At 24.2% G+C, this 13,228-nt stretch overlaps 3 protein-coding genes across 6 annotated transcripts; 1 reads left to right on the forward strand and 2 right to left on the reverse strand.

The window, feature by feature from the left end:
- The first annotated feature begins 514 nt into the window (after positions 1-514).
- Positions 515-5,358, forward strand: LOC112683065 (protein RMD5 homolog A). Of its 2 annotated transcripts, XM_025553960.1 has the most exons (12): positions 515-661; positions 758-937; positions 1,146-1,310; positions 2,426-2,556; positions 2,745-2,882; positions 3,124-3,261; positions 3,467-3,643; positions 3,863-3,995; positions 4,062-4,227; positions 4,703-4,805; positions 4,875-5,029; positions 5,086-5,358. In XM_025553960.1, exons 3-12 carry the CDS (start codon positions 1,160-1,162, stop codon positions 5,147-5,149), a joined length of 1,356 nt encoding a protein of 451 aa, XP_025409745.1. In that variant the 5' UTR covers positions 515-661; positions 758-937; positions 1,146-1,159; the 3' UTR covers positions 5,150-5,358. The 2 variants fall into 2 exon arrangements, with proteins under 2 accessions (XP_025409745.1, XP_025409826.1); XM_025554041.1 differs by lacking the exons at positions 515-661; positions 758-937 and adding an exon at positions 1,011-1,087.
- A 901-nt stretch (positions 5,359-6,259) lies between these two features.
- On the reverse strand, positions 6,260-10,204 carry LOC112693287 (transmembrane emp24 domain-containing protein 10-like). Its single transcript, XM_025568309.1, has 6 exons — positions 8,450-10,204; positions 8,219-8,342; positions 7,513-7,518; positions 7,227-7,297; positions 6,697-6,823; positions 6,260-6,592 (listed from the first exon to the last, which is right to left on the reverse strand). The coding sequence occupies exons 1-6, from the start codon at positions 8,618-8,620 to the stop codon at positions 6,471-6,473; spliced, it is 621 nt and encodes a 206-aa protein (XP_025424094.1). The 5' UTR covers positions 8,621-10,204; the 3' UTR covers positions 6,260-6,470.
- A 1,033-nt stretch (positions 10,205-11,237) lies between these two features.
- LOC112684953 lies at positions 11,238-12,682 on the reverse strand. Of its 3 annotated transcripts, none has more exons than XM_025556794.1 (3): positions 12,386-12,682; positions 12,223-12,295; positions 11,238-12,135 (listed from the first exon to the last, which is right to left on the reverse strand). In XM_025556794.1, the coding sequence occupies exon 3, from the start codon at positions 12,008-12,010 to the stop codon at positions 11,306-11,308; it is 705 nt and encodes a 234-aa protein (XP_025412579.1). In that variant the 5' UTR covers positions 12,011-12,135; positions 12,223-12,295; positions 12,386-12,682; the 3' UTR covers positions 11,238-11,305. The 3 variants fall into 3 exon arrangements, with proteins under 3 accessions (XP_025412579.1, XP_025412511.1, XP_025412651.1); XM_025556726.1 differs by having other exon boundaries at positions 12,223-12,313; XM_025556866.1 differs by lacking the exon at positions 12,223-12,295.
- Between the last annotated feature and the right edge of the window lie 546 nt (positions 12,683-13,228).

The following is a 13,228-nucleotide window of genomic DNA, read 5'->3' on the forward strand; positions in this document are numbered from 1 at the left end:
TGAACAGAGAAATGCTATACAATTACGCACCATATTGAAACTGGAAAGCATAAACGAGCGATTAATCGACAAAATATCACTACAATGTCTACAGCGCAACTTCAACTAATAATATTTACAAAAAAATCATTATTTTCTAAAGACTTGTGTAAAGCCATGTTATCTGTAAATATTCTGTTGCATAAAATCAATAATCCAGAATTTCGTATATTTTCGGAAACTTATACGAATAGACATTATGAATGAATCTAAGTTATGCAAAAATTACTTAAATAAAGTGTAAATATAAGCTATATGAATGTAAACGTAAAAATTTGTACTTAAAATATGTAAAAATACGTAAAATAAAATATAGTTAATTTCAATGGAAATCTCTTAAAACGAATTTATCACTTATCTAAATTAATTTATCAAATCACAGTAAGAATATGTATTTGCATATAAATCCGAGCCCTAATGATTACCGTTATCAAGGCATATTATATTCTTCCCAAATAACATTATTTTTATCACATGAACATTTTCCTTAGTCAGAATAGTTAGAGACTCGACCGTTTGAGGTTTCTTTAAATCATTTTATCACTTAAAAAAATATACTAGCCACAAAATACGTAAATGATAATAATGTTTTTTTTCAATTTTTGTTGTGTTGACGAGAACGGTTAGTTGTGCTTCCTGTTAATAAATATTTAAATTACGCAATAATTATAAAAGTATCTCACATATAATTATATTTTTAATGATGCGTATTTTTCAGGAGAATAATTAAATTAAGTGATTTTATTAATATGCATTCCACTGTCTAAGTTAATGAAAAGAAATAATTTAAATTCATCCACAAAACACTTGTCATTACGTTTTTTGTAACAGTCAAATATTGTAGTTGTAGTAACAGTATAACAGTACTGGTATTTGATTATAAATTAATTGTGTTAAGGTTAGTAACTTTCAGTGTGTTAGTATTGTAATATTATTGAAACCACTGATATTTGTTTTCAAAACAATATAACCCTCATATTCGGCAAGCAACATTTTATTCAAATTCAAATTGACCATGATTGTGTGGTCCCTAATGTTCATTTTATTAGTAATCAATTGGACATAAATTATGTTTCATCAAAATAATTTTTTTTTTATCTATGTAGGTAACTAATAAACAATGGACGCATGTTTGGCTGTTGATCACGAGGTTGATAAAGTTTTGTCAAAATTTGGAGACATACGTCGAAGCTATAGTGATGGATTACAGGATTTAATTGAAAATTTGGAAAATATTAAAAATAATTTGCAGACAAATAATACAAATGATGGTAAGTTTTTAATCTTGAGTAATATTTTAACATAAGTAACTTTAAGTAACTATAAAATTTTATGGATAATCATACTCAAGTACATTAACTTTCATTTCTATTTTTATGAAATTGATATTATTAAATTTCTCAAAGACAGCGTAATTGCAAATAATTAGTTTTATTTCATTACGCTATTCTATGTCATTCAATATTTTTGAAAAATCTATCAAAAAATGTTTTATAAAATGGATTAACCCGAAAAATTCTCAAGTTCATGTAACTAATTTTCTTAAACGTAAAAATTATAAAGGTTTTTTTAAATACATAATTTACCAACAAAAATATGCTATCAGATGCCAGTTCAAAACTCATTTGATTCTATAATTGTTTTGATCTTTTATAATATAATTTTTTATCAGACAAAAATACATTATTGTCATTGATTCTCTAAAATGTCTTAATAATACCGATATCAATATTAACAAAATTATTTTACACAGTTTTTCTCTGTCAAATATATAGTTTATAGTAGCTGTTCCCAAACTAGAACCATGTCTCCTCAGGAGGCACAAGGAAAATATTTATATTGTATATTACATTACCATATATTTACTTTTAGGTTGACAATAATTTATTTATACTTAAATAATAAAAATGTTTTTTTATTCATTCATTGAAGGCGCAGTTAAATTATTTCTTTTTAGTATGTGTGATCCAAAAAAATTTGGGAACAGCTGTTCTATATTATTATCTTTAATGTTTAAAATTCTTGATCTCTAATAAGAATTAATACTTACAGTGATTTAACTACAAAAAATCAAATATTGTGTTCAAATATTTTCAGTGTTTATGTAGTATGTTATATAATAAATATTTTGTTTGTTTTACATTATTTATCACTCAAATAAATAATACTTTTTAGACAGCTAAATATAATTATAAATATATGTATTTTATTTCCATGTATTATTGTTTCTAACTTTTTTGATTGTTAGTCTATAAAAATGAAATCTAGCATTGACTAAATTTGTTTTTTTTTTATGGTTCATAACCTAACATTTTTCAATATCTACAATAAATACCTATAGTATATTTTAAGTAATTTTTTTTTTTTTTTATATTTTGTTTTTCAGAAATTTGTAAACCATCAATGGCTCAAATAAAAGAAATTATTGATAAATCAAAAGATGAAACACAAAAATTAGCTGTTGAACACAGAGAATTACATAGTACTGTATCTAAAGTTGGAAAAGCAATTGATAGAGTATGTTTTAATTTGATATAAACTGTCACTAATTTGTATAATTTAAATAAGGTTTTTATTAATTTTAAATATTACAATAAATTTAAGTATATTATAATTTACTTGAATACATTTTAATACTTATGTATTTATAATTATACTGTAGTCATTCAAAAACTTTATACAATTTGATTTTCTTTTTTAAACAGAATTTTGTGGCTGACTTTGCTGCAACATGTAAAGACGATATTTTTTCTAAACCAGAAAATACTGTTTATCTTAACCAAATTGTTTGTCAACATTTCTATAGACAAGGCATGAATGATATTGCTGAAGAGCTTCTAAAGGTTAGTTTATTTGTTTAAAAATGTAATTTATATTATTACAAATAATATTAACTTTGTACAGTAAGGTTTATTTTAGTCGTTCTTTAATAATTTTTCTAAAATTTAATAAAAAATTTTATTTAAAATATTTCTTATAGATTTAAGTCAAAAATATATTTGTAACTATCAAGTATTAATAATTAAACTTTTTTTTTATCTTTAAACACTATTAAATTGTTTAAAATTACTTTTCTCTTTTTAGGAGTCTGGAACAATAATGGAACCAAATTTCAAAGAACCATTTATTAAATTGAACTCTATAAAAGAATCATTACAAAAAAAAGATATTTATCCAGCTTTAGAATGGGCAAAAGAAAATCGTACAGTATTAGAAAATCAGGTAAATATTATCTTCTATTGAATCTATTTTATATTTTAAGTTCTTAATTTTAGATTAGAAAATTATGTAATCATAATTTAATTTTATATAATTTCATTATTTGAAAAACTTTTTTTCTTTGTCTAGTATTTAAATTTTAAACTAGTATTGATTGTAGAAACTATTAATCTTAACAATTTATTATTATTTTCTAATTCCATTATAGATGTATCCACCATATCCCTTGATTAAAAGATTTTCAACAGCTTCCCAATTACCTATAAGAATTCCATATCATATCAAACGAAACAAATTTTCTGGAGGTATAATGAAACCTAGGCCAAAAACAAAAAAAATCAAAAGATTAGAATTGGCAAAAAAAATTTTGCAACAGTTTTATACTGTGAGTAAAAAAAAAAAAATAATTTAATTACTTACATTAGTTTAAGTAATTTTTAGTTACAGCATTATTACTCTTAGTATTTTAATGCTAATTTTAATACATAATATATGAATACATATAAAAAGTATACATGTTATGTATTTAATACAGTTATATTTTTATATGAATCATTCTTAATTCTTAAAATCAATTAATATTTTTAATTAATTTTCGTTATAGAGCTCTTCTCTTGAGTTTAAGTTACATCAACTTGCATTTTTAACAATTATTCAAAAAGGAGTTGAACATCAAACGGAAGCTGTTGCATATGCTCGAGCTAATTTTAGTCAATTTGCTGACAAATATGAAAAAGGTTTTTTAAAAACTGTAATTTTATTTTAAATGTCATTGGCCTAAATATTTTTGTCATCATTATTAGAAATTCAAACTATGATGGGTATGCTGTTGTTTGTGCCACAAGGAATCAATAAATCTCCTTATTCAGATATTATTAAAGATAATTTGTGGGACGAGGTCAATGAATTGTTCACTAGGGATGCTTGTACACTACTTGGTATAAGTTTTGATAGCTTACTGAATGTCAGGTATTTAATAGTTTAAATAAATTATAATAGCTATAATAAAAAGTATTAATTAGATCTTAAATAAATATTTTGAATATATATTATCAAATCTACATTAATTTAAGTATGTTGATTGAAGAAAATTTGGTCTTTCGTAGTAAGATTATTTTAAATTAAGATAAAATATTTTGGTACTTAGTTTTGATTAATATTCTAAATGAAAATAAAATATTCATAAATAAATACATTTTATACTAAAGATTATATAATTATTAATTTCATCAATTATAGTATAAAAAAAACTATTTTATTATTATATTATTTAGTAATCAATTAATACGATGTGACTTAAATATAATTTTTTAAGTCTAAATTTGTATACCATATAATTTTACAAATTCAAAAATAATTATATTTTTAAAACTGGAACTAAAATCCATTTTAAATAATAATGTTATATCAATCATTACTTATTAAATACATTGTATTTGTTTAGTATCAATGCTGGTTGTGCTGCCTTGCCAGCTCTTTTAAATATTAAACATGTCATGACACAACGTAAAGTAGGTGATATCTGGAAAGGAAAAGATGAATTACCAGTAAGCAATTGTGTTTACAAAAGGTTACTTTATATATCAACTACAATAATTGTGTTACTTTATTTTTAGATAGAAATTGATTTAGACACTGACCATCGATATCATTCAATGTTTGCTTGTCCTATTCTTAGACAACAAAGTTCAGATTCCAATCCACCAATGAGACTTATTTGTGGGCATATTATATCAAAAGATGCTTTGCAAAAGTTAGGAACTACCAATAAGTAAGTTGAAACAAATAAAAAATAGTTACTGTGTTAATTATTTTAATTATTTATAGATTGAAGTGTCCTTATTGTCCAATGGAACAAAGTTCATCTGAAGCTAAACATATTTGTTTCTAATGGTTTCAGCTGATTTAAAATCGTAAAGTGTTTGGTATTGTTATCTTTAATTAAAAAATCCGTGATAACAATTTAACTTAAAAAAATAAATATGTAGTTTTGTGACTTTTTACTATTAGACATTAGTAAACAAAAATATTAGAAGTGTAAGACTACTCAATTCAATTCAATTTTAAATGGTTATTCTAACTATGTAAACCAATAATTTTCTTTTTAATAATATATTGACATATAATTGTTACTATTTTGATACATCAATTTGGTCAATTTATGTATTTTTTTTTATTTATTTATTTTATGTTAATTAGCTTAAGAAGAAAATTCATAATAACTGCCTTAAAGTTAATTTATTATTTTCTGTACAATTTATAAGTTATAGCCTTCCATCAACTTAATAATTCTAATTATTCTTTTTTTTATTAATTTTTATAATCAATTTTACATTTTTTTTTCCACATTTCAATTTAAGTGAATTTATTTTAAAATTATAATCAAAAACATTGTTACAGAATGAATTAACGTTTGAATATTCATTAAATATTTATTCAATCAATAATAAATCATTTTATACCAGTAAAAATGTGATTGTAGTATTTTTTTTTTCAATTGAAATCAAGTTTTACAAGGGTTACCTAGTAAATGTTAGAGAATCAATGAGGAACTATTTTACTGTTATATATTTTTAAGTAGAAATTTGGTACAACTACCCCTTTGTTATGTTGTGTGTAACTTTAATATTTTTAGTAAAAATAACATATTACTACCCAATGCATCAAAGATAAACGAATATCATTAAATATTTTTCATTTACCTATATTATTCCACTATCGGCTTATTTTAGTCAGCAATTTTATTTTAGAATATCTTATAGTGTTGGTTGGTAAGTTTTTATAAATTAATTTTGGTTGTATTTGGGCTAATCAAAACTGTTCCTCTGTCTTGCTTGTATAAAAAAATTAACACATATTATACTCAAATAATAATATTGTATTCCAAAATATGTTAATGAGGTATTATAGATAAATATTGAGAATTATTCCATAAGTAAAGTCTCTTAATATTTTTCTTATACTAGTTGTCAAGCTTGTAAATAAAAAATAAAAATGATTATCATTCAAATAATATATATTACGTAAGACTAGATAAAACAATGTATGATAATACTTAAATACTTAGTTTATATTATCTTAATAATAGTGTGTATGATAATGAATATATTCAATGAGTTTTATAATAGAAGAACTTAAATTAGGCAGTGCGCAAAGAAAGGTAAAGTCAGTACAAGTCTTTTTTAGTTAACATGTAATTATTCCGGACAATATTATTCGATCAATTTTTTTGCTTTAAAATACTGTCTAAGATATATTACTTGCCAAGTAGCAAATAATATTAAACAAGTCATGCTGAACAAACTAAAATACAAAAGTCTCTTGTTTGTAGATTCTGAAACAAATATTTTTAACAGTCAATATATTTTACTTATGGGTATTATTATTGATTATAAATACTAGTATTTATAATAAATGGTATTATTAATAAATTAATACCATTTGTGTTACGCATTTCATCTGCTCGTTTCTTCATATCATCAAATTCAAGTACAATTGCTTGTGAAAAATCTTCTAGACGTTTCAGATTCAATTCAAGGGGCTTAAGTTTATACATTTCACCAATCTGGAAATATGGATAAAATAATTATGATCAAATATAAATTTTATTTTTAAATTTATCATTAAATTCAAAATCTTTACTATTTTTATTTCATTACATATAAAAAACAGTAAATTGAGTCAATGTGTATAATTTTTAAAATGAATAACCTAAAAAGAAAATAATATTTTTTGAAAAACAACATATTTGTAACAGAATTTCAGTTCTAACAAAAGAACAGCTGTAAATGCACAACTGTTAAGAGATTATTAAATATTTAACAATAAATATAAAAAAAATGAAATTAAACTTTGGTGAAAACAATTTAAAAAAAAATTTGCAATAGTTATACTAACATTTAAATTTGTATTTAATTTTGAGTTATTAGTATCAAAAAACTTTCTTTTAAAAAATAAAATTGACTCACAGATTCATAATTTTTGGCTTCCACGCCAGTTTTTATATCTAAATAAATTTCTTGTTTAGCAAAATTAAGATCTGTAAATAATAAAATAAAATTGTAATTATTACATAAATTCAAAGAAATCTTAAAAAATATTTAATCCATTGTAAATTTTATTAATTTTAAATATTTAAATTATCAAATGAATAATATTTTATTTATTAAAATAAATTAATGGAATTTATGGAATTTTCAGCTGTTCAATCACTATATGGCATTTATGTAGTCATTGGTTGTATCTTCAACTTACATTCATCTGAAAAACATAAACAAAAAAATCTTATATTTACAACAAATTTAATTCAAGCCCCTTAGTTACTAAATTCCTTAAGTCCAATGAACACATTTTATGACCGCACAAACAAGATCCAATATTTCACATAAAAATAGAGCCAACTAAGACTACCTTTTCGTTGTTTATGATAATGATTCAACTAAATTAATTTTTTTGCATATATCACCAAATAAGATTTTATTTATATTATTTATATATTATATATTATATTATTATATATTGTATATCTTGAAATTTTATTTGTTTTAAAATAACGAATGTTTTAGTTTTCCAAATGAATTATTTGTAAATATTTTAAACATACCTACTAAATTGTAACATAAAATATCATAAGCAAAAATTTTAGTTAAAATGTAACTACATATTTGTTAATAGTGGATACAATCTTTTACTGTTGAGGTATAATAAAAGTGTTTTGATGATTAATTATTAATCCTGTTGCACATTATTAATTAGAATAATATAATATCTATAAATTGATGAACATTAAGTATATTCATAAAATATACACTTCCAATATGTATCAAAAAGTGTGTGTGCGGTAAGATAATGGACTCAAGTATTTTAAAATGTGTGCATTATAATCTTGTGTAATTTGTTGCTATTTATTCAAAATGAGCGACACCCAAACATTTACAGTTACTAATTATCTTTAGCTTACTTTTATTTAATGCTTTTGAAATGAAACATATTTCAAACATGTCATAAGTTTCCACACTGAAAGTAAATTTTCCAGAAGTAATATCTTCTTTCTGTACCAATATGTGGTTTTTTGAATCTTTAACCTAATAATAAAAGAAATGCATACAAAAACCTAATTTAATGTAAAGCTAATTAAAGCGACACAAATATTTGGAAACAGGAAGTTATTAGATAGTTTCAATGCACTTACAGTAAAATCCACTTGAAGCCCTACGATTGGCATTACGTCATACAGGCCCTTGACTAAAATATCTTTCTGCAGTTCTCCCCTCAGACATTTCTGGCTGTTTGATGGCATATGCCATGATATACAGCTGCCAGTAGAGAGCACAGCGAATAAGATTGTCAACCATTTCATCATCAGATATATTGTCAACAAATCCCGATAATTATAGTAAAGTTTTGATTAGACTGAGATAGATTTACTGTTACAGCAAGATACGCGAGAAAAAAAATATCAATCAAGTAAGAAAAAAACAATTTGGTAAATTGACGAAGAACGACAATTTTTCATGGATATACCCGTTATTAGAGAAATGTAACGTGTATATAGTAGTATTGATAACCGATACCGACAACACACCGATGATAACGCACAAAATTGTCGACAGAAAATACCACAGATATCAATATTGATATCTAGTTATCTGGACGGAAAAATAATTATTTCACGAATACGGAAGATAGCTTACATTTATAACACAAAATGTAATGTAATGCTTGTAAATATTCAGTAGGTAGTCTGTACGTTGTAATTATTTAATATAATTAATTAATGCAATCATCTTCTTTACTAAAGGCTTAACCTTGTCATAGTTAGAAAATAGATCTCCACTCCTCTCTCCTCAATACCAGAGTTTTCATTTGTGAATGAAGACGCTACATCTAGTCATTCCAATAATCTCTCCTATGAACGTCTTCCTCTTCTTTCTATTATGTTGGTTATGAAAGGGTTAGTCTCAATAAGTTTTCCGCTTCTTGATCTAATGATGGATACTAAAACTCTCTTCTCCTCTCTATTTGGAGAATTTCTTCATTGTTCTTTCTTTCAATCCAACTAATACGAAGTATTCTTCTCCAGGTCCACATTTCCATTGTTTCGATTTTTTCCCATCTTATGATGTTAAGGTCCAGGTTTCACTGCTATATAACAAAACATTCCATACGTAGCTTTTGGCAAAGTTTTTTTCTGGATTTAAGACTAAGATTCTTGTTCGTAAATAGCTATTTTTTTTTTTTTTGTGCGAAGGCTCTATTTGCCATAACTATTCGGTGTCTTATTTCTATCGAACATCTATTATCACTCATTAATATACTTCCTAAATATGTATATTATTGTACCTGATCAATTATTTTGTTATCCAATTGTATTTTGATGATGGGGACTCTGCTCTCTTTACTTACCACCATGACTTTTGTTTTCCTTATATTGATCTTCATAAGGTATCGTTTTAATATCTCATTAAATGGAGCCAGTGATTGTTGCATATCCCTTGCTGTTTCTGTTACCATAGTAATATCATCAGCAAATCTGATACAATAGATTGTATTTCCATTTATTTTTACACCTTTAGTTTTGACTTTAAGTTCCTGTACAACTTCTATGAATATATTGAATAAATAGGGTGACAAAAAACAGCCTTGTCTTACCCCTCTACGAATCTGGCTATGGATATGTAGTCTCCTATTTTAATTGTTGTTTCTTGGTTTTTATATAGTTCTATAATTATTTTTCTATCTCTCCAATCTAGGCCAGTTATTTTCAAGGTGGTCATCAACAAGTTCCAATTTACGGTGTCGAATGCTTTTTCTAAATCGATTAACCCTATATATGTATTTTTGTTCATATTTAGCCTTCTTTCTGCAATCGTTCTCAAAGCTAAGATAACTTCTCTGATACCCAGTCCTTGTCTTTTTCCAAATTTATTTCTGTTTTCTTCCATATTCTCTTTTTTATAATGTTCAAAAGTATTTTTGAAGCATGTGTAAGGAGGCTAATAGTTCTACAGTTGTTGTATTCTGTAGGGTTTCCTTTTTGAAAATAAGTATAGTCCTACTTCATGTAAAATTTTTTGGTATTATACCTTTTCGGTAAGTTTTTTCTACCATTTTAAACAATATATCTCTTGTTTCTTCTCCTAATTAATGCAATAAAATACAATATAATTTTAATTCATTGTTATCAATTCTAATAATTATTACTTTTTAGTAATAAATAAAATTAAATAAAAACCATAAAATTATACACAAACTACTATTATTTAAATTAATTTTAAAAAAAACGTAATAATTAATAAAATTGTTTTTTTTTTTTTTTTTTTAATAAGGCCTATAAATTTAAATAAAATTATATATATTTAATGACTAATTAAGTACATGTTCAATATAATCTTTGAATAATAAAATAAAACCTTTAGTATATGATAATCACTTTTATAACTTATTAACAATTAAATATTCTTATAATATATTAATTATAATAATAATTATTTATATATTTGAGCAGGTTAAATTTTATATTAATTCAAACAAAAAATAAAACAGTAATTTATTAAATTAGAATAAGGCATATTAGACACAAAAAGGCCTTGCAGTTGAATAATTTAAAAATAAACCATATGTTTCATTAATATACTAAAATTATTAAAAAACATCACTTACTATAAAATATTAATATATACAAAACATTTTTAAGTTCCTTTTTTTTTAAAAAAATTTAATAATATATTTTCCAATCATTGAAATATTTATTACCTGCATAGGTACTAGTAAATATTTATTGGTATAGAATAAATTAATGCTGTAATAAAGTATTAAAATAATTAATATCTTGATTAATGCAACATAAAAGCTTTCTCTTTTAAATCTGTATTAGAAACAATATTTAATTTTTGACTAAGATAAAAAATATCACTTACCTAACACAAAATAAATCAATAATTTACTATACTGTTAAAATATACATTTTTTCACTTAATAATCAGGATTGGTTTAAAAAATATATACTTATACATAAAAATTAACATTATTTTTAATAGTACTATTTTCATTTTGAAGTCAGTTCTCTTGCATGGGGATGAGGTAATAGTGAAGCTATTCCATTTATTATAGCTATTGGTTTCCGCTGAACACAAACTTTATAAGACCAAGTATTACATAACAGAGCCAACATACCATAAATAGTTTGAGCCATCTCATCATTATCTATATTGTTTTCACAGATGTAAACGGTATCGAAGTAAAATGTCGGAGAACAAAATATGCTGTATGTATTTTTATCCAAAGACTCTATAATAGGTAAACAGTCATCTCTATTGTAAGTCATAATAACTCTAAATACACTATCTTTATGCATATTTCTCAACTCCGCAACAAATTTTAGTAAAGGGCCAAAATCATATGCAGCAACTTCTTCAGGTTTTTCATTTTGAATCAATATGGATGATAATTTTTCAACGATGATATTGATGTTTGATGTAAAATCTAATATAAATTTATAAGAATGTGGAGTTAATATACAAATTGCAAAAGAATTATTTTGGTAACGATTTTTTTGCAATGCAAAAAATCTGCACGCTCTTTGAATAATAGCCAAGCTAGACATTGATTCTAAATTGGTAGGACTAAAATCAATATCCAATTTGGTTAAGGCAAAAGAATCAATTATGAATAATATTTTTTCATTTGGTAAGGTTTTAAACTCTACAGACGGTTTTACAAGATTCTTCGAAAGAGCTTTTGCATAGGACATCGTAACTATAGATAGGTAGATGTAAATGACAGCTTGTACAACTTCTTAATTTATGAACAAACAATTTTGAATGGCCGGAAGTTTAGTATTTTGAAGTTTTTTGAATATACTTTCCATACAAACGCCTAAAGAAGGAAAATGATAACAAAGTGAGTCTAATAAAAATATTAATAAATACAAAATGGTTATATTTTTGTGAAAAAAAAGTATACCTTGTAATTTTTATAACAATTATATTAAATCAGTTGTTGACTTTAAAATAGGTAAAATTCAAATAGTACCATCCTGATGAAAATTGAATTGCTAATTATTTTTAAAACGTTGACATAAGTAAAATTAAACTACATTGAATATTAAATTGTTTTGACGACTAACCTTTCGATCGAAGAATTCATTCTTTACTACTAATTAATGACAAATACAGTCTGATTTGCAAGTGCCAGTTGGATAGTAGGATCATGCCGTATGTAGTGATAACTCTCCTAAAACTTGCGGGTCGAAAATTTAGACTGATAACATGATAAAAGATAAGCCAAAATATCCCTATATAAAAGAATAAAAATGTACACGGTTTGACCAAATGGTAGGCGTATAAATTAAGGTAAACACAGTTGCATTTAGCCTGTGTAGCATAGGCGTGTGCAGATCTGTTTTTCAGAAGGTGCGTACAATACTTTTGAACCATATCTTAACAAAACGTATATCATTTAATAAATTATAATATTTAAATAATTAAATAAACATCTTTTATTTAATATCGTCAGTGCCATAACCATCCTTCATGGCACCCTTGGCGAATTTTATCCTGGCACTTATTTAATACAAAAAAATAAAATAAAATTTTAATTCAACTATATAAATATGTCTCCTTTCTTTTCTTCTCTTTTGCGCTTTTGGTAACCACCAATTTCGTCTGAATTGAATCTCGTGTAATATTCTTATTTAGTTTCAATTATATATGATTTGTACTTTTGTAATCAATCGTAGCTGTTATATTATTGTAATACATTGTTTTCACAACAATTTAGAAATTTTGTTTTATTTTTTCTATTACGAAACATTATTTATTTTTTAACAAATATTCTAGAATAAATTACACTTAATTTGAACTATATGAGTTATCATATTAGCCCATTACTCTTAGATTAAAATTACAGAGTTCCCCATTTACAAGCACACATGGTAACCCCATGCATACGCCCATACCATGTAGATATT

The sequence above is a fragment of the Sipha flava genome, unplaced genomic scaffold, assembly GCF_003268045.1.
Source record: "Sipha flava isolate LNK unplaced genomic scaffold, YSA_version1 0_pilon_pilon, whole genome shotgun sequence".
Taxonomy (NCBI): Eukaryota; Metazoa; Arthropoda; class Insecta; order Hemiptera; family Aphididae; genus Sipha; species Sipha flava.

Excerpts from the sequence above, each read along its gene's own strand:
- LOC112683065 (XM_025553960.1), top strand. The coding sequence starts at position 1,160 with ATGGACGCATGTTTGGCTGTTGATCACGAGGTTGATAAAGTTTTGTCA. Across the intron at positions 3,644-3,862 it reads TTTTGCAACAGTTTTATACT|AGCTCTTCTCTTGAGTTTAA; the intron begins GTGAGTAAAAAA and ends TTTTCGTTATAG. Across the intron at positions 3,996-4,061 it reads TGCTGACAAATATGAAAAAG|AAATTCAAACTATGATGGGT; the intron begins GTTTTTTAAAAA and ends CATCATTATTAG.
- LOC112693287 (XM_025568309.1), bottom strand. The coding sequence starts at position 8,620 with ATGATGAAATGGTTGACAATCTTATTCGCTGTGCTCTCTACTGGCAGC. Across the intron at positions 6,824-7,226 it reads AAGCCAAAAATTATGAATCT|ATTGGTGAAATGTATAAACT; the intron begins GTGAGTCAATTT and ends CCATATTTCCAG. Across the intron at positions 6,593-6,696 it reads TGAAATGCGTAACACAAATG|AATCTACAAACAAGAGACTT; the intron begins GTATTAATTTAT and ends TATTTGTTTCAG.
- LOC112684953 (XM_025556866.1), bottom strand. The coding sequence starts at position 12,010 with ATGTCCTATGCAAAAGCTCTTTCGAAGAATCTTGTAAAACCGTCTGTA.